The sequence below is a fragment of the Rhinoderma darwinii genome, chromosome 5, assembly GCF_050947455.1.
Source record: "Rhinoderma darwinii isolate aRhiDar2 chromosome 5, aRhiDar2.hap1, whole genome shotgun sequence".
Classification (NCBI taxonomy): Eukaryota; Metazoa; Chordata; class Amphibia; order Anura; family Rhinodermatidae; genus Rhinoderma; species Rhinoderma darwinii.
The window spans coordinates 315,406,509-315,434,174 of record NC_134691.1 but is presented as its reverse complement, the minus strand read 5'-3'; the positions used below and the strand labels follow the sequence as shown (position 1 = coordinate 315,434,174).

Genomic DNA, 27,666 nt, shown 5'->3' with positions numbered 1-27,666 from the left:
ACACGGCCATCACCGGGATGTGTCCCGAGTGATGGCCGGGTTTTCCGGCGCTTGCGCTCTATCTCCTCCTCCTCACAGCGCAGAGTGCATGTGAGGAGGAGGAGTTGATGCCATTCTGATGAATGGCTGTACACTGTGTGGCAGGGCCGGGGTGTACATCAGGTGGAAGGGAGCGCTGCGCTGGCTCCCTTCTCCTGCTTGTTTTAAAAGCGCCCTGGCCCGGCGACACCTTCGATGGCGCCGCTAGCAGCTGCTGCTGCTGCTGCGGCGGCTGCTACTACTGCAGCGACGCCACTATAGCAGAGCAGGGAGGTATCTCCCCGCTCTGCTATGTGCTAGCCACACTTTAGCTCCTTGAAGGAGCGGAATCCCCGTGTTTTCGGGGATTCCACTCCTGGACAGAGCGCTTGATGTCTCTGTCCATATCTGGGCAGTGACATCAGGGGAAACTCCTGAAGCGGAATCCCCGAACACATGGGGATTCCCTTTCAAGAGTTGCCGCTGATGTCACTGTCCAGATCTGCCCGGCCCGGCACGGATGCAAAACTTTATGCAAACCGGCCGGGCAAAATGGCCGATTTTACCGGCCGGCACTCGGGCGGGACCCGGTCGTGTGAATACCGCCTTATTTGCCTAGCCGCATTGATGACATGGCCGTACATCCCACGTGACTGCTGCAGCCAATAACTCATACCTGCCGACCATCCCGGATTCAGGACAGTCCCGGATTCTGGGTGGTGTCCCGCTGTCCCGGGCGGTCGGTGGTATGTCCCGGTTTCAACTGTACCTGCATCCTCAGGATTCACTGTGTAACGTGACCGGTTTGGCACAGACAGGCATGATGCAGTGACGTCATCGTGTCTGCCTGCGCCGAGTGGTAATAGCACAGACCAGAGGAGCAGAGGGATCTCCACTTATCATGGCAACGGGGCAAGGTATTGTGCATTGGGGCATTTATTGGTCATTATACTGTATGGGGCAGCTATGGGGGAATTATACTGTGTGGGGACAGCTATTTGGCATTATACTGTGTGGGGGGCACTATTGGGGATTATACTGTGTGTGGAGGGGGATATTGGTGCATTATTAGGGGATTATACTGTGTGGAGGCCACTATGGGGGCATTATACTGTGCGGGGGTTTTATGGGGGCATTATACTGTCATGTCTCTGAACTGGGTGTGTATGGGCAGGGTTAGAGGCGTGGCTTAACAGCGGAAACATTTGCCGCGGCACGCTATGGTGTTGTCCCTCTTTGCAATACTTGAAAGTTGGGAGGTATGAATCATTGGCCTCAATGGTACACCACTGGGGCCAGTTTGGCCAAATTCGGTGCAGCATTCATGTGGGGTATATATGGGCACGTCGTCGGTGCAGCTAGGTAAACAATGAGCACGGGAGCGGCAGAGGTTTAACAAGTAAGTATAGGTTCTTTTCTTATTTTAGGGCATTTCCGTCAGTCAGTTATTGGGATCTCTGAAAATGAGACCACTTTTTGTACCACGGTCTGTTGCGACTTTTCTAAAAAGTCGCATTCCATAAATGTGTCTGTATCGTGGCAAAGCTTTAAACCACGCCCACTTTGCGCTCCACTTTTACAAACGTGCATGGCGCAAATTGCAGTAAATTCTGGCGCAAATGGTCAATAGATGTCGCATAGCTGTTAAGACATCATTTTCAAGTAAACTGCACCAAGAAAAGGAGCAGATACATTGATAAGTGAGAGCCATTATCTACCATTACAAAATACTTCTGTTTCTCTATTCAACAACGCGCATCACACATTTCTGAAGTGTTTTGGGCCAGTTGGGACGCTGTAGGCTCACGCATGCGCGGAAGTGAGTCCCCGGCAGTGTCATGGTGAACTGCATCAGGTTGGGTTCTGTGCTCAGGGCCACCGGCCGGGCCCTAAGCACCACAGCGGGGAAGAAGCAACGACCGCTGGTGGCGGAGACGGCAGGTGAGGCCTTCCTCCTCGCGTGCCTGTACGATCTGTCATGTCTCTCGCCCTCCTGCCGCAGTGTCACAGTATGGAGGTCACTGCTGATGTGACCCACGTGTGGTCTCTATGATACCGGAGGCGTCAGGTCAAAGCTTCAATGTACATAACACTATCGTCCCTGCATGTTTAGACGAGCAGAGACTGCTGGGACTTGTAGTTCCTCACACAGCCCATGCTCCACCTGATTGGTCTCATGCTGGTACCATGAATAACACAATTTATAATTTTCTAAATTGTCTTTTGAGGAAAGGTGGGTGACAGCCCTTATGACCACCCTTACAGCACCAAATTTGATTGTCACCCAGCTTTCTCAGGATCCTGAATGGCAAATCTGCCTACTTATGTGTTTATCTCCCCAGCCCTATGTTGCTGCAAAACTGGGCAGATTTGCTATTCAGCAGTTTGGGAAAGCTGGGTGATTGGGGGAGGTTACATAGTCACATGTAATGCGGAATATTGCGCGCTGAGTCCTGAAAAAGGGGCGGGCCTAACAAATGACTGACAGTATTGTTACACGCCCTCATTTATTTTTCTCACAGCACTACTTTACCTGCCCACAGTCCATTGACTTCCACGTGTCGCTATTCCGCAATATTACTTTATTATAGCAATTGAGTGAGCAGCCGGAGAGGAACGTTTATGACAGACTGTAGTTTGTGTCCAATTCACAGACTACAGGCTGCCATAAACAGCAGCAGAACACCTGCTGACAGATACAGGATGATGGCTCGAAATTTCTATTCCTCATGCACATTGCACATGACCGTATTTTTGCATCTGCAATTTCTTTCCTACGGCCCCATGCACGTGACAGTGATTTACACGGATAGCTGCGGGGGGCGCAAATCCGGACCGCAAAACTAACTTGACTTGTTGTGGATTCGTGAGTCCGGATGACACGGATGCACGACGAGTGTTTTTTTTTGCGGTCCGACACACGATGGTCCTGTGGTTTTGCAGACCGCAAAACCAATAGGCTGGGTTCACACGAGCATGTTCGGCCCGTAAAGGACGGAACGTATTCCGGCCGCAAGTCCCGGACCGAACACACTGCAGGGAGCCGGGCTCCTAGCATCATAGTTATGTACGACGCTAGGAGTCCCTGCCTCGCTGCGGTACAACTGTCCCATACTGAAAACATGATTACAGTATGGGACAGTTGTCCCGCAGCGAGGCAGGGACTCCTAGCGTCATACATAACTATGATGCTAGGAGCCCGGCTCCCTGCAGTGTGTTCGGTCCGGGACTTGCGGCCGGAATACGTTCCGTCCTTTACGGACCTAACATGCTCGTGTGAATCCAGCCATACGGTGGTGTGCATGAGGCCTTACAGTCCTGCGTCTGGAATTCTAAGATCATTCTCTGTAAATATCGGTAAGAGAAACAAACCTATTAGGAATTACTATTCACGTCCTAATAAATTATTGTGAGGTTATAAAGAGGTTTTCCATTGTGAAATGAAACGTAATGCTACTTTTTAATATACTTTTTAAATGCTACTTTTTAACATTCAATTTCTCAATGTTTTCAAGATATCTGTTTGCGGTCAGTGAATAGGAACATTCTTTTTTTTTTTTTTTCATCCCCAGTTTAAAAACCCATACATACCAAATACTTCTCACAGCTGAGAATTTGCTATAATTGTATCCAGTCTAGAGAATCTTCTGTGGGTCAAGTACATTGGTAGTAATACGAATCTGTCCTGTGCGTTCACTACAATGTATCAGTTTAGGTAAAATGTATCAGCCTGGAGTCACACAATTGTAGCAAAGTCTTAGTTGTGAGAAGTGTTAAAGGGGTATTCCAGCCTCCAGCATTTTTCTAGATTGTGGGGTGTCTGACCCCTGGGACACCCACTGATTTCCAGAACAGGGGATTACAGCAACCCCCCCCCCCCCCAGCCGCAAAATAACAGGTAAGAGGAAGGGTATGTTCACACAGCTTATTTACGGATGTAAATCGGGCATTTTACGCCTCGATTTACGTCCGAAAATGCGGCTCGATAGCGTTGGCAAACATCTGCCCATTCATTAGAATGGGTCTTACGATGTTCTGTGCCGACGGTCATTTTTTTTACACCCCGCTGTCAAAAGCGGTGTAAGAAAAGACGCCCGCGTAAAAGAAGTGCCTGTCACTTCTTCAGACGTAAATGGAGCCGTATTCCATGGACTCCATAGAAAAACAGCTCCATTTAACGTCCGTAATTGACGCAGCAAGAAGCGCCTCAACATGCCATTACGGCTGAAATTACGGAGCTGTTTTCTCCTGAAAACAGCCCCGTAATTTCAGCCGTTACGGACGCTGCCGTGTGAACATACCCGAATGTGAATGGAGCGGAGGCCGGGCATGTGCGGTGCCGCTGTTTTCAAAGTCTATGGGGCTGACAGAAACAGTCAAATACAGTGACCTGGTCACAGCTATCTCCCCTTATCCTGTCCTCCTCTAGCTCCTCTTGTCACATCATTATACATTTTATATGCATAAAGGCTCAAATACTGGTGGGGTGACGGGTTTATGCAGCTTTATTTATATTCCCCTTTGTCACACAAGCGGCTGATTCAGCGTGCGTTTGGCCATGGACTATGGTTATGTGACATAGTCCTCCTTGAAGAAGTGAGTTTTCAAGGCATTCCTGAAACTGGGAATGTTAGTACAAGTCTGATGTGTGGGGGGCAGTGAGGTCCACAGAATGATTGGAGCACAGGAGGAGTGAGGAGGACAGGAGTGAGAGGATGTAATAAGAGAGGTTGAGAGTTGTAGGTCATTGGCTTAGCAAAGAGCACAAGTAGGTTGGTAAAGGGAGGTGATCTTTGTATGACCGTGCAGCATTGTGGAGAGCTTTGTACACTAGGAGAAGAGGTTTATTTTCACTTTCATTCTACAAGGAACAGATAACCAGTGTAATGAGTGACAGAGAGAAGCGGCGTTAGTATAACCGCTAGAGAGAAAGATCAACCTGGCTGCTGCATTCAGGATGGATTGAAGTGGAATGGCAATTAGCGGTTTACAGTAGTCTAGGTGAGAAATGATCAGGGCCTGGATTATAGCGGGTCAGTGGTGAGGAAGAAAGGACAGAGCAGAGTCCAGTCTTTCTCCTAGACATCGGGCCTGATGTTTTGGGAGGATGTAGGTTTTATAGACTGAGATGGAGACATCAGGCTTAGCTGAAGATGATAGAGAAAACAGAAGGAGCTCCGTTTTAGAGGATATAGAGAGATGGAGGACGTGACAGCAGAGACAGCCGGCAGACACCTACTGCTGTGTTTTTTAGTAGTCGGAGAGATATTCTTGGAGGATGTATATAGTTGGGTGTCATCCGCATTAAGATGGTAGTGAAAACCAAACCTGCTCATGGTCTGCCCAACTAGAATTGTTTGGAGAGAAAACAGGAGGAGGCCCAACACTGAAAATAAAGTTCTATTCAATTGCAGGTAACTGAGATTTTGAAAATGGCATATTTGCAGTGATGTATATTATATGATGGCGTCACGTGACCGCCTAGTCCAGTTCTTCTAGTGCTGTTCCCGTACGTGGGATGAGGTGGTCATGTGACCTCAGTGGGCGGATCAATAACACGGTCCTGGGTTTTTAGGAGTGGGAGACCATGCAGAAGCGTTGCGAATATCCTTTAGGGCATGAAGGGGAGACAAAGTGGCCGCATCTGCTTAGCGCTGGATTTTTCTCCTTGTGTGGCCTTTGCAGAGTTGTTTCCATTGTGTATTACAATTTACAAATGAACTCAGTTTACATTGACAGTCCTTTATGTCCTTCACAGATCAGCATCAAGTCACAAAAAACAACTTCTCCGATGTGCAGAGCGCACGACAAGAACAGGCCAGGCATTCAGTACTGATCGCGTGCTCACCGAAAATCAACGAAAACAAGTTTTTGAAGTATTTGTCACAGTTTGGAAATGTGGCCAATCACTTTTTCTTCGACAGTAATGTAAGTTTGGGCGCAGCGTTCTTCTGCTACATGCGGATTTACCGTAATTATGACACACAAAATATTATGTGGCCAATAAAGGAGTTGGCTCATGAAGACACTTGGTAAACATTAGCGAGCCCAGCGTGGGTCTGCCTCCCTAACCCCAGGCGATCCACTGCGATCAACGGGGGAGTCCGTGTCTGGTCAGATATTTCTCCTCTAGCAACTGATGCATGTATTACATTTATTTATGGCGGCCATTCAAATAAATGTCCGTCCATGTAAAGCATTGATGGGCCGGGTCCGCTAGTGCGGGAGCTGCACTTAGGCTCTATGTTCTGACTCATGGATGGGGGACACCCCTTTAAAAAAATTAGAACCCCTTTAAAGTTATGCAGCTTTCTAATAAACTTAGTTTCAATCTTCATTTTTAAGATGGTTGTTGGATTCTTCTTCTTCTTCTTCTTCACATATAGAGGCTGAAAACTTGCCCTGACCTAGTTTTAGCTAGTTTGTTACACTGTATCAGTATACCTTAAACCTCTCAGTCTGTAATCCAAGACAAAAGATTTGTCTTCCTGCTGAGTTTACCGCACATAGGATTCCCTACACTAATACACTGTAACAAAACCTCCGAGCTAGTAATAGGTCTGTATGAGTTTACAACAATGAACAATATTTCCATCCACTGATACAAAACGGGTACAAAGAAAAAGAGGAGCATTTAGTAACAGCAACCAGATTCCTCCTGAGAGAACCACTCTGGTTGCTGTGGGTAACTGATACTTTTTTTTCGTACACTAGTTGTGTTAAATCTCCCTAAAAGTATGTTTTAAAATTGGTGAAAGGAGCAATTGGGTATCCCTACATTGCGCAGACACCGCTGCAGTGGGATAATCCTCTGTGTCCTGTACATTGCGTAGACACCGCTGCAGTGGGATAATCCTCTGTGTCCTGATGTCCTCTACATTGCACAGACACCGCTGCAGTAGGATAATCCTCTGCGTCCTGTACATTGCGCAGACACCGCTGCAGTGGGATAATCCTCTGCGTCCTGTACATTGCGCAGACACCGCTGCAGTGGGATAATCCTCTGCGTCCTGTACATTGCACGGGTTAGGAGAGAAGGCAGAAGGTGATGTACGGGCTGAGCGCTGCTTTTTACATGCAGTGACGCTTCGCTCTGTCGGACGCCATCGGTAGAGGGATTTTTTTTTAAACATATGCAATCTAACAGCCCTCATATACTTAATGAGCAATAATTAAAAAATAATATCCTCGGGCAGCCCCTATAAGTTTTCGCTCTCAGCTTTATTTACATAAGACCGGAGAAGCCCTTTATCTTACACTTTACATGTCATTAAGACCTTATTCAGGCGGCCGTGTTCGGGCTGTGAGATACCGCGTGTCGGCCATATTTCCTGGACAGAACACAGTTTAGGGAGCCGGGCTTCTAGCATAGTTATCTGTGATGCTAGGAGTATCTGCCTTTTCCATGTGAATACGGTCCCATACTGTAATCATGTTTTCAGTATAGGACAGTCTTCCTGCGGGGAGGCAGGGACTCCTAGCATCACAGATAACTATGATACTAGGTGTCCGGCTCCCTGAACTGTGTTGGGTCCGGGAAATACGGCCGACACACGATCCAGATATAATGGACTGAACACGGCCGTCTGAATAAGGCCTAATTGTTATATTATAGGACTGACTTGTAGGGGAGACCTGTGTGAATTCTTAATATTGTCTCCACAGCACTAAGTATTTCTGCTTTTTTCTTCTTCTAGGGCACTCATGCGGTTGTGGAGTTTGTGGATCTTCAAAGCATAGAATCATTGCTATCGGGAACTAAAATCCCAAACGATGAGGAGCTGTTTGTAGTACCGTATAAATCTAGATATATCAAAGTCAAGACTACGGAAGTGGGTGGACAATTTCCTAAGTGCTGGCCACAGTCCTCTATCCCCATGAACAGTCTGATTGAGAAACTATGCACCGCCGAGAACGTGAGTTGAAACGGCTAAACGCTCATTCAGCTTTTTATTAGGCAATACGTTAAAACGAGCAGTGAACGGGGTTAATAACAGAACATTTTCTTGGTTCCCCATAGTAACCAATCACTTTTTTTCAAGAGCACTATAAGAAATGAAAGCTGCGCTGTGATTGGTTGCTTTGGGCAACAAAAACCGAACTTCCGTTAGATGGTTTAATAAATTTCCTTAAATGGACAAGTCTTCATATAGCCAGGAGTTGAGCAAAGTTCTTATATACATTGGAGGGAGATTTATGAAAATTGGTGCAAAAAAAAAAAAAGTGGAGTAGTTGCCCATGGCAACCAATCAGACTCCACCTTTAATTTTTAAGAGGCCCTTTCTAAAATAAAAGCAGCAACCTGGTTGGCTGACATGGTCAACTACTCCACTTTTCCTTTGCATTAGTTTGTCAAAAATCTCCCCTGTTGTTTCAATTTCAAACCCTTTTCAAGATCTTTGTTTGCTGTCCATGAATGAAAACCAAAAACCTGACCTGACCTTGTACTGCTCACACAGCTTAGTGCTTTGCTCAGAGGTTTTAGTCAGCACAAATGTCTCTCCTGTGCTGACGGGTTTTACCAATGGTGATACATTGTGAAAACTGCAATTGAGTGAAAGTAGGACAACAATTTTTCCATTCACTGATGAAACCAGAGATGTTCAATGGTGTTCGAGTCACTATCATTATTTTTTAAGATTTTTATTTAATAAATATGTCAGACTTTGTACATTTATCGCAATGATCGCATATTTGGTTAGCATTAAAGCTTTGCTTCTCAATTTCAAAGCTGAAAGTTATATGAAAAAACCGTATTTATACAGCTCCCACTGATAGAGGCTACATATGTTATAGACAATTTGTAGCTCTCCAGCAGATGCAAAACCCGCAGTATGCCCCGACTTCTACAGTCTCTAGTCTCACAACAGCTCGAGAGCCATAGGATGGAGACTACTGTCATAGATCAGAGTCACGATGAATACAGAAGCCGGGACCCCAGCTGAGGGTTGACTGGTTGAGATCTCCATCTTTATTGGATAGGTAAACGTTATATTGGATAGAAATCTGTCCTGGGTTCTCAGATCAGCTCTTTAATCACTAAAGCGTAAAGGGGTTGGCTCACAAAAAAATGTGATAAATGTCTGATCGCTGGGTGTCCGACCTCTGGGACCCCCTGCGATCACGAGAACGCAGGTACCAGAGTCCCTTGTGTGAATGGATTAGGGGTGCGTATTCATGGCCACCACTCCATTCACTGTCTATGGGACTGATTGGGAACAGTGCTCGGCTATCTCTGTCAGTCCCATAGACCGTGAATATAGCAGTGGCCAAGCATGTGCACCACGCTCCATTCACATGGGCCCTTTGCTCTGAGGACCACACCAGGTCGGACCCCCAGCGATCAGACATTTATCACCTATTCTGTGGACAGGTGATAAATACTGTTTGTGAGGAGAACCCCCTTTATTGGCTATCGCTGCACTTATGTTACATAAAAGTTTCCAGCCTTATCTTCCTGAAGCTTTTCTCCACCATTGTTTGTTGTGACTCCATGTTTTATGCGCTCATCTAACACCAGCCATAAAGTTTGATTCAGTTCTATGTTTAAAATGACCGGTCGGCTCTCCGGACGTGTCTGTTGTAGTAAATACTTGCATTCCACATTGGATAACCGTGTTGGAGCATTTCTATTGTTTTGCGTGGTGCTATTCCTCTGTTATTCCTCCTGCAAATGTGTGAATCATTTGATAACTGGGTATTACCATTTCCCTTATCAGTTTGGCAAGTCTACAGACTCTGAAACTGTCCAATCAGTGCTGACATTGTATAGGGGGGGGGGGTCTAAGAAAAGATGGATCTGCCATGTCTATGTAGACCAGGGGTCAGCAAACTTCTGCACTCTAGCTGTTGTGAAACTACAACTCCCAGCATGCACTGACAGACAAAGGCTTTCTTATTCCAGCCAAAGGCTGTCAGGGCATGTTGGGAGTTGTAGTTTTATAACATCTGGCGTGCTGAAGGTTGCTGACCCCTGATGTAGACAGACTGGCCACCGGTGCTTATATAAATGTTCGTTTTAGTTTGCTGACAATTCTGAATATTGTCTAATCACTCAGATCGAAGACCAGGCACACATGCTCCTGGAGGGACTCCAGCTAACAGAGGAAAGCATCAGACTGCGCTACTTGGTCAGCTCTTTAATAAGCGACATTGCCACCGCCTACTTCCCTGAAGCAACTGTGCATCTCTATGGGTCCAGTGTCAATTCTTTTGGAAAAATGGGCTGCGATTTGGACCTTTTTTTAAATTTGGATGATATAAAAGGATATAAATCTGGAAAGGTAAGTCCATGTTCTGTGTCCTAACGTCGCATTGTGTGTGTTTGTGTAGGTGCAATGTAGGTATATGAAGAGGCCAGGCACAAAGAAGCTGGTGATTTCATTATTTTTCCCTAGAAACTGTCCCGCTTTTCTTATTGGGCTGTGAATGGGCGCTGGGCTGCAATACCAGACACAGCCTATGGACAAGAGTGGGGCTGTTTCTGAAAAAAATCTCATCCAACCCATTTTTAGCTACAATTACAGGAGTATTCCTATCTAATGTTGTGGGATATCGATAGGATATGCCGTATCAATATGATCATTGGGGGCACGACCATTGTGACCCTCACCGATCTGGAGAGACAAAAACATTGTCCACAAACGGCACTCAACGGGAATGGCAGTGACCGTAAATAACGATTGTTTTGGTGGAGTCTGGTCTACAAGTGGTATGCAGTAAGGGAAAATGTTTTTTAGATGTTTTTATCTTTTGGAGGGGATCTGGTAAAACCGCTTTAACTGTGAGCAAGTCCCATGCAAATGCTTTTGACCTGCTACTATACATTGTATTTTGTACAGAGAAAGGTCCTATTTAGACAAGCGTTTTTCACGTCCGGGTGCTGTCCGAATGTATAACGGAGCGCACACAGACTGAACACTGGCACATTGAAGCCAATAGGCTCATTCACGTATCAGATTTTCTACATGGATTGTCGGTCCATGTAGAGAAAATCGCAGCATGTACTCGTTCTTTTCTTTTTTTTTTTCTAAATTCGATTTATTTAAAATGTTGCAAACAGGATGAAATGGTATACATTGATACATCCCAAATGTACAGTAAAATAAATATGTTCGGTCACAATACGATCTAATAATTAAAGTGCATTAGCAACATTCAAAATAGTTTTTTTTTTTTTTTTCTTTTTTTTTTTTTTATACAAAACCATCATTAAAAGAAAACAACAGAACGGGTTGTCTATGCCGCTAATAAGATACATGAGTGGGAAAAGAGCAAATTATGCCGTGTGAGGTAAAAGTCCTCCAAAGCAATGGACGCACAGGTGTCTAACCACGGGCTCCATACTTTTATAAAATGGATCTGGACAACCTCGATGTTGATGAACCAACTGCTCGTAGGAGAGGACAGTATTTACAAGTGTTTTCCGGTGTGAAAGAAAGGGTGGCCTGTCTGCCATCTAATGCATTGCTATAACCTTCCTGGCTAGAATTAAAGATTCCTTCAAGAATATGTGTGTGTAATGTGGCCATTGCTCTTCATCTAGAATGCCAAATAAAGCGACCTTCGGGGATCTAGGTATATTGGTAGGTAAAAGGGATGTGAGAAGGTCAAACAGGTGAAAATGTAAGGGCAGTCCCACATAAGGTGCCAGAAATTTGCGTCCAGTCGGTAACACCTATGACATGCCGACGTGGGTGTTCTACCCATGTTGTGTAATCTGGTGGGTGTTAAATAAGACTGATGTATAAGGCAAAGTTGAATTAGTTTATTTGTTGCCGGGAATACTGACCGGTGAGAGCTCAACACATCAGTCCTATCGTCAGGGGTGAGATCTGGAATTTGCATCAACCATTTAACATATATTGGCAATGGCGTCGAGTCCGCTTTGGTTGAGAGAAGATGTGTGTGTATAATGCGGATATAAGGCCCTTAGGACCTTGTGATTTCAATATACCAATAATAGGATATACAGATATGGTAACGGTACTAGGTGGGAATTGGGATTGAATGGCGAGGTATCTGTACCACTGTAGTGGAGGGAGGTGGTGAGTCTCCTGCAATTGAATAAATGTGAGGAAGGAACCGTCATCAAACACATCCCCAACCTTCATTACTCCTAGGTCTCGCCAGAACTGAGAATCTGGAATGGTTTGTATCGACGGCAAAGTGGGATTATTCCACAAAGGCAAATATGGAAGAGGATCCCTAAAATGTAGCATTAGCTTTAGGGGCGCTCCATACCGCCAAGGCTACTCTATGCAGGGGAAGCAACGTGGTTGACCTTATAAATTGAGGGTATTCTAAGTAGCTAATCCAGATGTTTCCAGCCACCAAGGAGGCTAGGTAGTAAGTCGGGTCTAACAAGGTGTATCTAGAAACCAGTCTCCCAAATCACGCAACTGGCCTGCCAAGTAATATATGTATAGATCTGGGAGCGCCATTCCCCCATCTAATTTGGGGCTTAGTAGGGTAGTTCATTTGAGTTTTGATCGAGAGGAGCCCCAAATAAACGTTATAAGCATAGAATTTATAGAACGAAAATACGATTTGAGGGACTAGAACCGGCATATGTTGCAATATGTACAGACATTTAGGCTGAACAACCATTTTAACCAGGTTTATGCGTCCAGCAACTGATAATGGTAGTTTAGACCACAACTTCAATCCTATGTGGGATAATAATGGCTCAATGGTCTCAGCCTTCACTCCAGTGTGATACAAAACCCTAGGGATTCCCAAATATGTAAATTTGTTAACCACAGCTAAGCCACACTGTGCCACTAAAGAGACTGGGGGTGGATTGGAGGCTGTGTACATTATAGCAGATTTTTGCCAGTTGACCCTCAACCCTGAAAACCGCGAAAAGGAGTCAAGTGTAGTAAAGGCATGACCTAAAGACTCCGTAGTATTAGATAAGAAAAGGACCAGATCATCTGCGTACAGGCACGCCACACTCGTTTTCCCATCCCACTGTATACCCGTTATTGTACATCTTAATCGGATTTCTATAGCGATTGCAAAAAAAGCTGGGGAAAGGGGGCAACCCTGACGCATTCCTCAAGCGAGGGAAAGAGAGTCAGAGGGGGTGCCATTGACCAACACATTGGCCCTCGGGGATTTATAAAGAAGTTGGATCCAGGTTCTAAAACCATGTCCAAAGCCAAACCGCTGAAGGCAAGCTACAAGGAACAGAATCGAATGCCTTCATGGTGTCTAATGAAGCTATAGCCCAAGGCATGTTATGAGCTCTACCCACCTGTATGATTGTACACATTTCATGTTGATGGCATCAGGTTTCCCAGGCATAAACCCAGTTTGGTCTGGATGAATGATTGTTAAAATAACTTGGTTGAGCCTTCTAGCAAGTATTTTAGTTAGTATTTTATAGTCTACATTAACTAATGAGATTGGCCTGTATGAATCACAGTCCTCAGGGTTTTTAATGAGTGAGGGTCAGAAATGTACAACATGACTCCTCAGCCGCCACACGGCTCTCCATCTCCTGTTACGAGTGGGCTGTAGTTTTTTTAAAATATATATTGTGGACCGAAGATGGCCACGGAGATGAGCTTTGAAGGTGTCCCATTTTAGGGTATGAGGAATAGGGAGATGATGAACTTGTTAGAATTGTACAATTTGATCTGGGACAAGATCAGAGGGGCCAATTCGTTTGAACCAAAAAGACTGCAACTTCCAGTTTAGCAACAGCCGTTGACCCGGAAAATCCAATTTAACAAGTACAGCACTAAGGTCCGAAATTCCTCTACGGTCATGGGAGACCGAGGATACATAGACAAAGTGGGAGAACCAAAAATTTAATAAATTCTGGATAAAGCATGTCTCCCAGAAGAGTGACCAGTGTATTCCGAAGTCTGGGGATGACGGTATCTCCATAGATCGATCCAACCCACACCCTCTATCAGCTGACATAGAGGAGTAGCGGGCGTCTGAGTGGAATCAGGACCCCGTGAGAGGCGATCCACAGGTGTGTGTATTACCTGGTTAAAGTCACCCATGCATAGAATATAAGAAGGAATTGATAAGCAAAGGCAATTGCAGCCTGAAGAACAGAAGTGTTTGCATGTGGTGGATTATAAACGCAGAGAATAACATACGGTTTAGTATCAATTTCAGCATATACAAATCTGCCAAAATGGTCTCTACGTGTATATATATATATGGGGTTCCAACGTACAGATCTATGCACTAGGAAGGAATGCATGAACTAGTTTGGTCTGATTCTTGCACGAGATTGCTCGGAGATGCTAAAAAGAAATCTGGAATTTTTTTTTCTTTTTTACAAACATGATGACTGATGGTACACAGATGTGAAAAACGGACACACACAACGCACCCTGACCCAATACTGATTCAACACTGATGTCAAATTGACAGTTTTTCCCTGATGAATCCACACCAGGGGTGGTCTACTTCAGACATTTTTTTGTTAAAAGGGTCCCCTGAATATAACCTGATCAAAGGGTGTCCTGCACTGACTGCCCAGTGCCGCTGACAAAAAGCATGTAAAAGAGACTACAGAAGTATAATCTGAAAAGTTGTGTCCTGCAAAATGTGGATTTATAACCACCCCTGAATCTGCACGGATGATGGTTTTTTCCACCGTTGGTTTATGGATTTGTTTCATGAATTGTTCTTTGTGTCCACAGACCACCAGCCCGTACACTGCAGAGTTTTGGATGAGGCGGGTTTCCTCTGGAAGAGCGGCACAACAGAAGATCCTGTCTGTCATTGGAGAATGTATAGACAATTTTGGCCCCGGATGTAACGAAGTACAAAAAATCCTAAACGCCCGCTGCCCCCTCGTACGGTTTACCCACCAGTCCTCAGGCCTCCAGTGTGATCTGACAGCAGACAATAAGTAAATACACCGTGATCTATACGTTCTATATGCTTTTCTGAAATCCCGTTTTCACAGTGCTGCTGAACGCTGATTTGTGTGGCCACTTTGTAGTGTTTGTGCTGTGGTTTTCCCCCATTGACATCAACCATATGCGCCATCTATAAAAAAACAAAAACCTCTGCCCCTTTGGTTTTACATAGAAATTGTTCTTAGTACATTTCCTTATTTTTGTCCTAAAACTGTAGGAAAAAAAGTGATTTATTTGAATGCATTTCTTTGCGGTGCTGTAATAGTGTAGCTCTTTGCCTCCCCTTTACCACACTGTGTGCATGAAGCCTTAAGTCTTACGACTAAGCATGGTGGACGCCCAGTGATGTAAATATTTTTAGAGCGGTCAACCCTCTTTAAAGAGGCTCTGTCACCAGATTTTGCAACCTCTATCTGCTATTGCAGCAGAACGGCGCTGCAATGTAGATTACAGTAACGTTTTTATTTTTAAAAAACGAGCATTTTTGGCCAAGTTATGACCATTTTTGTAGTTATGCAAATGAGGCTTGCAAAAGTCCAAGTGGGTGTGTTTAAAAGTAAAAGTCCAAGTGGGTGTGTATTATGTGCGTACATCGGGGCGTTTTTAATACTTTCACTAGCTGGGCGCTCTGATGAGAAGTAACATCCTCTTCTCTTCAGAACGCCCAGCTTGTGACAGTGCAGATCTGTGACGTCACTCACAGGTCCTGCATCGTGACGGCCACATCGGCACCAGAGGCTACAGTTGATTCTGCAGCAGCATCAGCGTTTGCAGGTAAGTCGATCTTACCTGCAAACGCTGATGCTGCTGCTGCAGAATCAACTGTAGCCTCTGGTGCCGATGTGGCCGTCACGATGCAGGACCTGTGAGTGACGTCACAGATCTGCACTGTCAGAAGCTGGGCGTTCTGAAGAGAAGAGGATGTTACTTCTCTTCAGAGCGCCTAGCTAGTAAAAGTATTAAAAACGCCCCGATGTACGCACATAATACACGCCCACTTGGACTTTTACTTTTAAACACACCCACTTGGACTTTTGCAAGCCTCATTTGCATAACTACAAAAATGGTCATAACTTGGCCAAAAATGCTCGTTTTTTTAAAAATAAAAACGTTACTGTAATCTACATTGCAGCGCCTATCTGCTGCAATAGCAGATAGGGGTTGCAAAATCTGGTGACAGAGCCTCTTTAAGGACCCGTCATCCCCCTTGACATGTCTGTTTTAGCAAATACTTGCATTCCCAATGAAACGACAATTTGTAAGCACCTATTTTTTTTTCTATATTTTTGCATTGTGCCGTTTCTCTGTTATTCCTCCTGGAAATGTATGAATTAATTGAGAACTGGGTGTTACCATTCCTCTTCTTAATAAGGTGTGTTCCTACTCCGTTTACATTGTCGTCCCTGATTGGGCAGTATCGGACTGTAGGGAAACGCCTTATCGACAAAGGGAATGGTAATGCCATGTTGTCAATTTATTCATACATTTCCAGGAGGAATAACAAAGGAACGGCACAACGCAGAGTTCTAAGAAAAGATTCTCTGGAATTGTTATATTATGGAGAATGCAAGTATTTACTAAAACAGACATGTCAGGAGAGCGGACCGGTCCTCTTCAATGATTCCTGTCCCTTATGACTTGGGGACTCTCCCACCTTTCATTCTGATCTGAAAAAATCAGTTGATCGCTACGCAGTAGATATGCAAATGGTTGAATGACTTGCGTCATTTATTCTGGTGCACACACACGCAGGTTTCTGTGCAGTGACAATGAAGTAGAAAACCAACCGTTTACATTGTCGTTTTTTTAGTCATTTACATACAACTTGTAAAAATTCGCCTGGGGGTCCAATATGTTTGGGGATTAAACATATTTAGATCAACGCATGGAAAAAAAAGGGACTTTTATACATGTGGTTTCTTCTAGTATTGCGGCTGTAGTAACACCCTGTTCTGTTTGCATTTTGGCCCCTGTCCGATTTACCTCAGTGGCCAAATTTTACATTGCAATGAATGAGAAATAATTTCTAAATAAGTGGCTCCCTCTGCTGGATTTGATGGAATACTACTATTTTATTATTAACCATTTACACAATTGAAATACATGTAGTTGAATTTCAGTAAGTAAAATACGTGACGCTAATACCAAACCAACAAATAAACTGAAAATATATATATATATATATATATATTTTATTTTTTTAAAGGCCATTGCGTTAACCTCACGCTTTCCTTTTTCTCTTCTAGAATTGCGCTCCGGAGCTCTGAGCTTTTGTACATATACGGGAGCCTTGATCACAGGGTGCGAGCTCTGGTTTTCGCTTTGAGATGCTGGGCTCGTATCCACGGGATCACCAGCTGCATTCCTGGACATTGGATCACAAACTTCTCCCTCACCATGATGGTCTTATTCTTCTTACAGAAGAGAAACCCTCCCATTATTCCAACACTAGACCAGCTAAAAAATATGGCCGGTAAGGAGATTTTAGTTAATTTTAGATTTTCTTTATTTTATTCCCCAAACCATGTGTAATTGGAGGACCGGTATGTTAGTTGGACATTTTGCATCCACGCTACTTGAAATTAGTTATTTCATACACTACCTACTTATACAGTACGCCTTACGCCATGTTCACATGCTGCAGAACGGGTGCATGAAAAAGAACTCCAAATGCAAGTGAATATAATTGGTTTCCAGTTCGCAGGCTCCCTTATCGGTTTCGAATTTTGCGCTGATATTTTGTGGATTTTACCCATTTCAGTTGAGTGCGTAAGTCCACATGCAAGTCCAATGCAAATTTAGTTCTGCAGATATCTACAGCATATGAACACAGACTTACATAATACTTCCAACATTGGGCAATGACTTAGGAGCACTATCCGATAATACAGGTCACTCGGGGGAATTACATAGTCTCATGGTTTTCCTGGGGGTTAGTGGTGTTTGTAATCTGGAACTGGGGTACCGTATATGGCGGCGTATAAGACGACCCCCAACTTTTACCCTTAAAATATAGAATTGAAGATATACTCGCCATTTCGTGCAGGAGCGCTTCACTATGGCCATCGGCGGCAGGACCCAGGACTCTCTGTCTCTTTGAACTCGCGCATGCGCAGATAGGCTGCTTCATCGCGCGAGATCTGAGAGGCAGGGAATGAGAGGAAAGGGAGATCTACGGAGGCTTACAGAGATGTTCCCTGGCGGCTAATACCGGCTTCCCTCAGATCCGTGGCGGATTCCGTGCATCCCGGGAGCCTGTGTACCGGACTGCAGGCTCACAAGGTAACACACAACCTGTGTACAAGACAATATCCGGCATATAAGACGACCCCACACTTTTGACATTTTTTTAAGGGTGTAAAAAGTCGTCTTGTACGCCGATATATACGGTATTTGCTACACGCTGCCATAAAATTATGCCAAAAACAAGCGGTCAGCCGCCATACAGATGACAGCGCCAAACAACTGGTTACGCCAACGACTAGTGGTACGAAGAGCCTGATGAAGATCTCCTGACCGAAACGTCGCACGCACTAAGCCTCTGACATCGAATACAATAAATCTAAAGAATTTAAAAACTACATTTTGTGTGCCGAATACTTCTACCATAGAAACAGTAACGAAGTGCAGGGATTGTGAATAGACATCCCGTGGAATGTTTATTCACTGTCTAAACACTTCAGTATCGTTAATGTGTTAGTATAAGATCTAGCAGGATCCCTATGCGCTGTGTAAATGAATGGAGAGAAGTGCATGACGCTGATTGGTCACTGATTGGTCAGCGTCATACACTCCTCTGTACAACGCCCACTTGGTCTAAAGTAAAAACACGCCCACTTGTGCATTAAGAAACTCATTAGCATAAATCTAAAAACGCTAATAAAGTGGTAAAAATAGATCGTTTTTTTAAATAAAAAGCACTGCTGTCACCTACATTACAGCGCCGATCTCCTTATATAGGAGATAGGTCACTTATAATGTGGTGACAGAGTCTCTTTAAGGCTCTGTTCAGACGTGTCGTATTTGCTTATGGCAAAGCTGACACATTTATTAGAGGCTTGCACTCAGGTTAGCCATATTCAATAAGGGGTTATCAGAATAGAGGGATGCCGCGAAAATAAATAGCATGCTACTCATCTGTTTTTCGCACCCCGAGATGAAATCCCTGATGGAATTTTTGTTGCATGTGAACAGATTTATGGAATCCCCATTCACTTGCATTGGAGACGGAAGGTGTCATGATTTTTTTTTATTTTTTATTATATTGCTTTAAATAAAATATAAACAAAAATTTTATTTATTCGTGTTGTCACGTTCAAACTTTTACTTCTCTATGGGGGCTGCCATTTTTATTTTCATCTCTGTGTCGATTAACGACACATACAGAGATGGAATACGGCACATACATCCCCCATAGAGAATCCGAACGGGAGCCGTTGCATTCTCAGAAGCGTACGCCGTCTGTGTGGGAACAGCGCCAGACCAAAACGAAGCTCGTTCGCAGAGCAAAATCCGGTGCCATTTTCATGTGGACCGGAAGCCGCTGCCGGACAGTAAAATGACGACTTCCGACCACGGCTTCTGGCCATATGTTTAGGCGCAAGGAATAGGAGCGTAGACCAGCGGAGGCGGCGGCAAGTAATTTATGTTTGTGTATGTGATGTGTGTATTATGTTCGTGTGATACTGTCTGCTGAGCACTGTATCTAATCCTCCTACACTGTGCAGTCGCTCAGAAAATGGCGGCACACAGTGTAGGAGGTTTGAAGATTCGAACCCCTCCTTCTCCTGGCACTAGCCAGAATAAGGGAGGGCAGTGACCATGCTGCAATTTTAGGAACTGCTCCCTCTAGTGCCCAGCACATGGAAATGTTACAAATTAGAATTTATAATATTTCCTGACTTGTTAAAAAATTGTAAAAATGAAAACAATGAGTAATCACTCAAATAGTAATTATTTAACTGGGAAAAAAAAATTTTTTAGCGACACATTCCCTTTAAAGTGTACCCTCGACTTTAAATAACTTTTCATAAATCAATAGTACAAGTAAGGATAAGAAACTTTTGTATTACATATTATTACAGAAAAATGCCTCTTCCTCCACTTACGAGACTCCTATCTTCCTCGCCCCTCCTTTTTAAAGAGGATCTGTCACTGGTTTAATAATTCCCTATCTTCTAACTAATCTAATAGACGCTGTGATGCTGATAACTACAGTGTATTTTTTTTCCAAAAAAACGTTTATTATTTGCAAAGTTATGAGCATTTTTCTAAATGTGCTAATTTGGCTATACGATATCTCCGGTTGTTTCACAGCTAGAACTGCGATCCTGGTGTCCTATGAAAAATTAGAATCTCCTCTTTTATATGCCACCATATTATACAAACCACTGTTCTAGGTGGTTCACAGCCGGAGATATGACTATTTGAAGTGATCCCCCTTCCCTCCAGCCTCAGTGTCTCACACTCTGTGTGAAGCAGCTTCATGCTGATAGGACAGCGTTAGAGGCTGTGGGGTATTTCCTATTTGTCTAGTATATCCTCATTTGCATATTTAGAAAAATGCTCAGAACTTTTAAAATAATATTTGGGACACAATTTTCACTATCATTATCAGTGTGACAGCGTTTATTATATTAGCTAGGAGATTGGGCATTACTAAACTAGTGACAGATCCTCTTTACTGTTTACTCACTCAGAATTCACTAATAAAATCAGTAGAGCAGAGAGGAGACAGTCACTGCTTCACTGAAAGGTCAGGTTACAGCAATCCATAGAAGTCTATGGGGAGGAGGAGGAATCAGTAGACTAGCTGCTATGATGACTCCCATACACAGCATACAGAGGAGATCCTGCTCCCCTATCTCTCTCTGACACAGAAGCAGCCGCATGGAGGATATCATACAGCAGTAAGAAGCAGTGTAGCTGTGGATCCAGCACAGGGTTGAGACAGTAGAATAATGACTAGAAGCTGCAGCAGCGTCTCTTTGCTGCTTCTTTCTCCCCCTCCAATCTTCATTGTGCAGCTGTAATCGGATCTCTCAGTAAAGTTAATAATCCGTCTCCTCTCTGCTCTGCGTATTCTATCAGTGAATTTAGAATAATTGAACAGTAAAGGAGAAGGGGGAAGAGTAGTCTGACAAGTGTCTTATCTTCACTTAACGACCGGGCAATTTACCCGTTAGACAAAGGGGGGCCTTCAAAGGGGGCCCCTCACCCCACAAAAGTCAAGCCCTCACACAACTCCACCAACAGAAAAATAAAAGTTATGGGTTTCTGAATATGAGGGCGCGTTTTTTTTGTTTTTTTTTTTTAACAAATTGGGGCAGATTTACTAAAAAAAAATGCACCAGATTTCTGGCTCAAATTTATAAAGTCATTTTTTGTAATTTATCTGACTAGCGGCGTGGCTTAGTGGGAAAGGGGCATGGCTTAAGATTAACCAAATTGCACACAATTTGGCCGCTAAGAAAGTAGTCTAAAGTAAGCCAACCAAGAGGTGGTATAAAGTTAGGCAGAAGTGTCTAAAATGCGTCAAATTTATCATCCAGCCACTGCGATGAATTTGGTGCATATTCTCTAATTCAAAAAAGCCTGTGTCGATGGGGAAAAAAACTATGGCTCCTGGAAGGCAAGGAGGAAAAAATAAAAATGGAATAATTGCTGTGGCGGGAAGGAGTTTATCAGCCGCACAAAACAAGCTGCTTCTCAATCTGATTTGACAAATGTCAGCAATAGATTGTTCCGTTTCTGCAATATTTGGATACTGGGTATTGCGCTCTGAGACTGAATTCAGTGAGTCACTTGTCAGAATTTTAACAGAATGTGACAGGTTGTCAAGCGCCGTCTGCACAGTCCATTCTTGTGGAACAGCCCAGAGATATGATTCATATGTCCTGCTCACAATGTAAAATAGTTCATATGGACAAGCGCCACAAGGTCTCATCCTCACGCTCTAATTCATGCACTGAACGAAGTGTAAATCATATACAAATAGCTGCTAATATCATTCACACATGTATGTAAATGTATTCGGAGCTGCTTGGAAATGGAGATATGTGATCTTGGAGATTTTTTTAAACTTCCTGTAAATAATCGCATTGAAGAGAATTACAGTCAACTTCCCCCTAGTTTGAAATGACTAAGAAAAATGGGGGGGAGGGGGCTCTAAAGGGGTTTTCTCAGATTACACATCACTGGGATATGCTATCAATGCCAATCGACTGGGGTCCGACCACAGTGACCTCCACTGATCGCTAGAACTTGGTGCCAGCAGCGCTAGAAAAGTGAGGAGCAGTTTCATTTCCTCTTGGCTCCACTAGGCTTTTTCTGGGCAGTTCGATGGTGTGTGATTTAGAGGTGGGCTATTTTTTACCTAAATTCCTTATTCAGTGATGGTGGTGCCATATATAGAATTTTTAAGTCCACAACCGTATTACATTTACAATGCATTCGGAAAGTCTTCAGGCCCTTTAAATTTTTTCACATTTTGTTATGTTGAGACCTTGTGCTGAATTTTTTTTTTTTTTAAATATATATAAGTTTTTTCCCCATCATTCTACACAAAATACCCCATAATGACAACGTGAAAACAGAATGTTAGTAATCTTCTCCAATTTATTGAAAATGAAAAACTAAAATCTTGCATTGACATTTGTATTCAGACCCTTTACTCCGCACTTAGTTGAAGTCCCTTTGGCAGTGATAACGGCCTCCAGTCTTCTTGGATATGATGGCACAAGGTTTGCACACCTGGATTTGGGGATTTTCTGCCATTCTTCTCTCCAGGTCCTCTCAAGCTCTGTCAGGTTGGGTGAAGACCGTCAGTGGACAGCCATTTTCAGTCTCTCCAGAGATGTTCGATTGGGTTCAAGTCATGGCTCTGGCTGGGCCACTCAAGGACATTCAGAGTTGTCCCTAAGCCACTATTGTGTTGTCTTGGCTGTGCGCTTAGGGTCATTGTCTTGTTGGAAGGTGAACCTGCGGCCCAGTTTGAGGTCCTGAGCACTCTGGATCAGGTTTTTATTAAGAATATCTCTGTACTTCGCTCTATTCATCTATTCAACTCTTACCAGTTTCCCTGTCCCAACCGCTGAAAAACACCCTCACAGCATGAGGATGCCACCACCATGCTTCACTGTAGGGATGGTATTGGGCAGGTGATGAGCAGTGCCTTGTTTCCTCCAGACATAACGCTTAGAATTGAGGCCAAAAAGTTTAATCTTGGTTTCATCTGACCTGAGGAGAGGCCTCTTTCGGGTCACTCTGCCGTAAAGCCCATATTGGTGGAGTTCTGCAGTAATGGTTGACCTTCTGAAAGTTTCTTCAATCTGCACACAGCATCTTTGGAGCTCAGCCAGAGTGACCATTGGGTTCTTGGTCACCTCTTTCACCAAGGCCCTTCTCCCCCCATTACTTAGTTTGATAGGACGGCCGGCTCTAGGAAGAGTCCTGGTTATTCCAAACTTCTTCCATTTAAGAATTATGGAGGCCACTGCTCTTGGGAACTTTCAGTGCAGCAGATTTGTTTTGTAGCCTTCTCCAGATCTGAGCCTCCCCACAATCCTGTCTCTGAGCTCTACAGGCAGTTCTCTCCTCCTCATGGCTTGATTTTTGGGATGTGTCTTTCCAAATCATGTCTAATCAAATGAATTTACCCCAGGTGACTCCAATCAATGTGTAGAAACATTTCTAGGATCTACAGAAATGGGAGAAATTTAGTTGTTTTTTTTTTATAAATTTGCTAATAGTAGTGCAAAATGATGGGGAAAACGTGATTTTAGTTTAGTTTAGCCCAATGCCTCAACATAACAAAATATGAAAAAGTAAAAGGGTCTGAAGACTTTCCGAATTCACTGTACACCAACATTTGGTCAGCTCTTTAGTCTGCACAAGTTGGTTAATAGTGTTCTGCTCTGCACATGTTCGATTTTTGGAGGCCGAGTTCCCCCTTAACCCTCCTTTGTAGTTGTCAGACTAATACTGAACTCTGACCGACTTTCCTGCCTTTTATTTCAGGTAAAAAAGAAAGATGCATCGTTGATGGCAACGACTGCACATTTGTGAGCGATGTCAACAAAATTAAACTTTCTGCAAATACAGAATCCCTGGGTAAGTCACTAAATGGGGCTGAGCTGTAGACAAGAGAAGCCGAGTTTCTTGAAAAATAATTGTACTTTTTTTTATTATTTTATTTTTTTTGTCTCCGTCTCGGTCAACCCTTTTAAACTAGGGCTTTATTTCTCATTCTCCAAAATGGTACTCTTTTTGGTGTTCTGCAATGACAATGTTCTGTATACCGGGAGGCACAACACTTGGTTAGCATTTCCAAATGCCATTTACAGAGTAATTTACCCAGTAAAAAAACAACAACAATAGATTATGACTTCATTATCTCATCTTTCCTCAGTTCTCTTGTACTTAAGTTTAGTCTGAGAGTGCTGCTGCAGTGTAAAGCAACCTATTCACTTGTTTGTTATATTTTTTGTCATTGTTCGCTGGTAGCTTCACAAATGTGTGTTTTGCCATAAGAATAGCATGCTTTTTCAGATTGGAAGAGGGAGATCGAGGGTATGTGCACACACACTAATTACGTCCGTATTTGACGGACGTATTTCGGCCGCAAGTACCGGACCGAACACAGTGCAGGGAGCCGGGCTCCTAGCATCATAGTTATGTACGACACTAGGAGTCCCTGCCTCGCTGCAGGACAACTGTCCCGTACTGTAATCATGTTTTCAGTACGTGACAGTTGTCCTGCAGCGAGGCAGGGACTCCTAGCATCGTACATAAGTATGATGCTAGGAGCCCGGCTCCCTGCACTGTGTTCGGTCCGGTACTTGCGGCCGAAATACGTCCGTCAAATACGGACGTAATTAGTGTGTGTGCACATATCCTAAGTGGTAAAAGAATGACTCAAAAACAAAAATTCCCCCTTTAAATAGTAATCCTACTGGTTTTCAGACAGCCGTAATGTGGCTGCATTTTAGCGTCCGTATTACAGTCCCAATAGCCGGATCTCTCCCGCCTTTCTACTGAACATAGTTCACCAGAACATTTTAATCCAAGTTCGGTGTAGAAGAACCGCGGGAGATAAAGGTGTTTGGGCCATAGTTTGGTTGCCAGAATACAGCTGCATTATGGGTACTAAAACCAGCGTTACTTATTACATGGATGGAGGTAACATTGCCGTGTGGGACAATTTTGCTGAGGTTTTTTGAAAACCCTGTTTCTCTGCTTTCCCATTTTTTTTTTTCTCCTACTTTTTGGACCAGCTGCTATCAAGATGCAGTTGCTGAGTGGTGACATTTACTAACTCGCTGATGAACATGATGGGAGAACCAGATGGTACTTGGAAGATATGTGAAAAAAAGTCATTTTTTTTCTGTTTTTTTTTTTTAGATATTCTGCTTATTGAATTCCTGGAATTTTATGGAAAGTTTGACTTCAAAAGCAGCTGCATAGATATTCGCAAGGTTTGTATATTCTATGTTGTAGCTGTGAATGTACCACTAACAGAGTTCATGTACTTCGTATCATCAGGGGAAGCTCTGTAGAGGCATTGAGACAGCAAGGAATGCTGGGAGATTACAGCACTGAGGCCTACAGAATTATGAATGCAGCTCTGCACTTTAAGACGGGTTGTACTTAATTCTTTGTCATGTGTAAAATGATGTCCACAGATGAACTCACACTTTAAAATAGAAAGCAGCCTCCCCCTGACTATGAGCGGAAAAGCTGCCGAGCGGATACGGGCACATTGCCCTGCGAATTGCTGTTCCTGCAGGGAAAATGAAGCATTTTTAGGCTGAGTTCCAATGCAAAAGGGTGAGATCTGCGCCAAATTTGCAACAAAATTCTGCGACAAATCCGTGACGTGTGAATTCAGGCTTACACTGTGGCCTATGAAATAAAAGGAAGAGCCATTCCTTGTAGCATCGCTCTCTGGCAGGAGCATTTCAATAAATCACTACAGCAATTAGGAAAGTAAAAATGAAGCAGCAATTTTAGCCCAGTTTGTTTTTTTGATCTCACGCCAAAGACTAGCATAAATAGCAGCCTGTATTCTGCTAACGAATGCCAAACTGAAATTAATTACATGTCATCGATACGGCCATATTATGGCTCCGTGCAGAAGTTCCTGGGAGCATTGATAGGCTTTACTAATCTCCCATGACCGGATCCAATCCGATCCTCCGCACCACAAGTCCGGTTCATGTAAGTAGCCAGGTTTTAGGCAATCTCGTAGTATAGTTTTGAGCATATATGGTAAGTCACTGCAGACTATTGTCGTTTGGTTAGTGCTGCACGGTTATTTTAGAGCGTAGTTTGTCTTCATTATTATCATTCATGCATTTATTGTATTCCTATTTTTAGGGCATAGAAAAGAACAAACCAGAAGCTGCCGCACTGTACATTCAGAATCCATTTGAACAGACACTAAACATAAGTAAAAATGTCAACGCCTCCCAGGTGCAAAAGTTTGTGAACCTGGCACAGGAGAGCACCTTTATGTTACAAGACCAGGTGAGAGAATCTTCTAAGAATGGAAAACCCTGGGGTCTTGCTTCAATATTGCTCATTAAAAACACTGAGAAAGGAACCACCACCAAGAGGAAGAAGAAGAGTTTAGCCAGTGAAAGAATCGGCAGTCTCCTGGACTCTCTGAAGGACAAGGGTAGCACAGGAAAAACAAAAACAAACCATTGACCATGGTGGTTGGTTTCACTGAGAATGCCAAGCTCCGAACCAGAACTTGTACCAGACTGGTCCGGCCATTTAATGACACCATTTTATAGACCTCAAGTGCTTTTTGACTGTTTTAGTTCTTCAAAATCGATTTTATATTTGAATCTGAGATGTAAAATACAGGAGCCGTCTACAATGGCAGACCAGCTGTTATATGGTGTATTTATTACAGTCTTCTGGCCAACCTGATGTTTTTTAAAAGGGCACTGATCATGAAGACCAATGGCCCCGCCATGGAAATGGGTTGATGAAGATGTATGGATGCTGTAGCATTTACAGTATGTAATAGACTGTATTACAGTGAGTAGACAAGATTGTCAATTTATTAAAATTATTCTTTATATTTTCTGCGTTGCCTGATCAAATGGAGGGAAGGGTACATACACTGAAATGAGAGGGGCCTCATAGCGGATCTGTCCACTGTCCTGACATGTCTGGTTTAGTAAGGCCGGGTTCCCACGTAGCGTAAACGCTGCAGAATTTTTGAAACCGAATTGTGTGGAGAAAATTCTGCAACATTTACAGTGACCGCAAAGTAAATGAGATTTAGCAAATCTCAGCCACACGCTGTGGAACAAAACGGCAGAAAAGTCACGTGAAAAGTGTTCTGTGGCGCGACGTTCAATTCCGCAGCATGTTCATAAATGCTGCGTATTCTGTGCAGAGATGCTGCGTGTTTGGGCTCTGGACTTGAATGTGGAGCATAAATTCTGCACTAAAATACATAAGTTCGTTATTGTATAGCGTTAAAGCCCCTGGAACTCCGCAGGTGCACATATAGATTGCTTTAATAAATACTTGACCCTAAATCTATGGGGAAAACCGCTGCAGAAAAATTGCATAGTTTGCGCAGCAATATTTGGTGCAGATTTCTGTGAGAGATTTTGAATATAGAATTCAGTTTTGGGCTCCACATTGTGAAAAGGATCTAGGAGAACTGGGGAGGGTTCAAAGGCGGGCGACTAGATTATTAAATGGGATGGGAGGTGTCGCTTACAATGAAAGGCTA

The 27,666-nt window shown here is 43.7% G+C and overlaps 1 protein-coding gene across 1 annotated transcript; it reads left to right on the top strand.

The window, feature by feature from the left end:
* Positions 1-1,812: 1,812 nt before the first annotated feature.
* Positions 1,813-27,003, top strand: MTPAP (mitochondrial poly(A) polymerase). The gene is made up of 9 exons (XM_075828710.1): positions 1,813-1,959; positions 5,777-5,946; positions 7,716-7,934; positions 10,077-10,301; positions 14,688-14,899; positions 17,156-17,382; positions 23,928-24,020; positions 25,311-25,384; positions 26,286-27,003. The coding sequence occupies exons 1-9, from the start codon at positions 1,857-1,859 to the stop codon at positions 26,616-26,618; spliced, it is 1,656 nt and encodes a 551-aa protein (XP_075684825.1). The 5' UTR covers positions 1,813-1,856; the 3' UTR covers positions 26,619-27,003.
* The last annotated feature ends 663 nt before the right edge of the window (positions 27,004-27,666 follow it).

Excerpts from the sequence above, each read along its gene's own strand:
- MTPAP (XM_075828710.1), top strand. The coding sequence starts at position 1,857 with ATGGTGAACTGCATCAGGTTGGGTTCTGTGCTCAGGGCCACCGGCCGG. Across the intron at positions 5,947-7,715 it reads ACTTTTTCTTCGACAGTAAT|GGCACTCATGCGGTTGTGGA; the intron begins GTAAGTTTGGGC and ends TTCTTCTTCTAG. Across the intron at positions 7,935-10,076 it reads AACTATGCACCGCCGAGAAC|ATCGAAGACCAGGCACACAT; the intron begins GTGAGTTGAAAC and ends CTAATCACTCAG.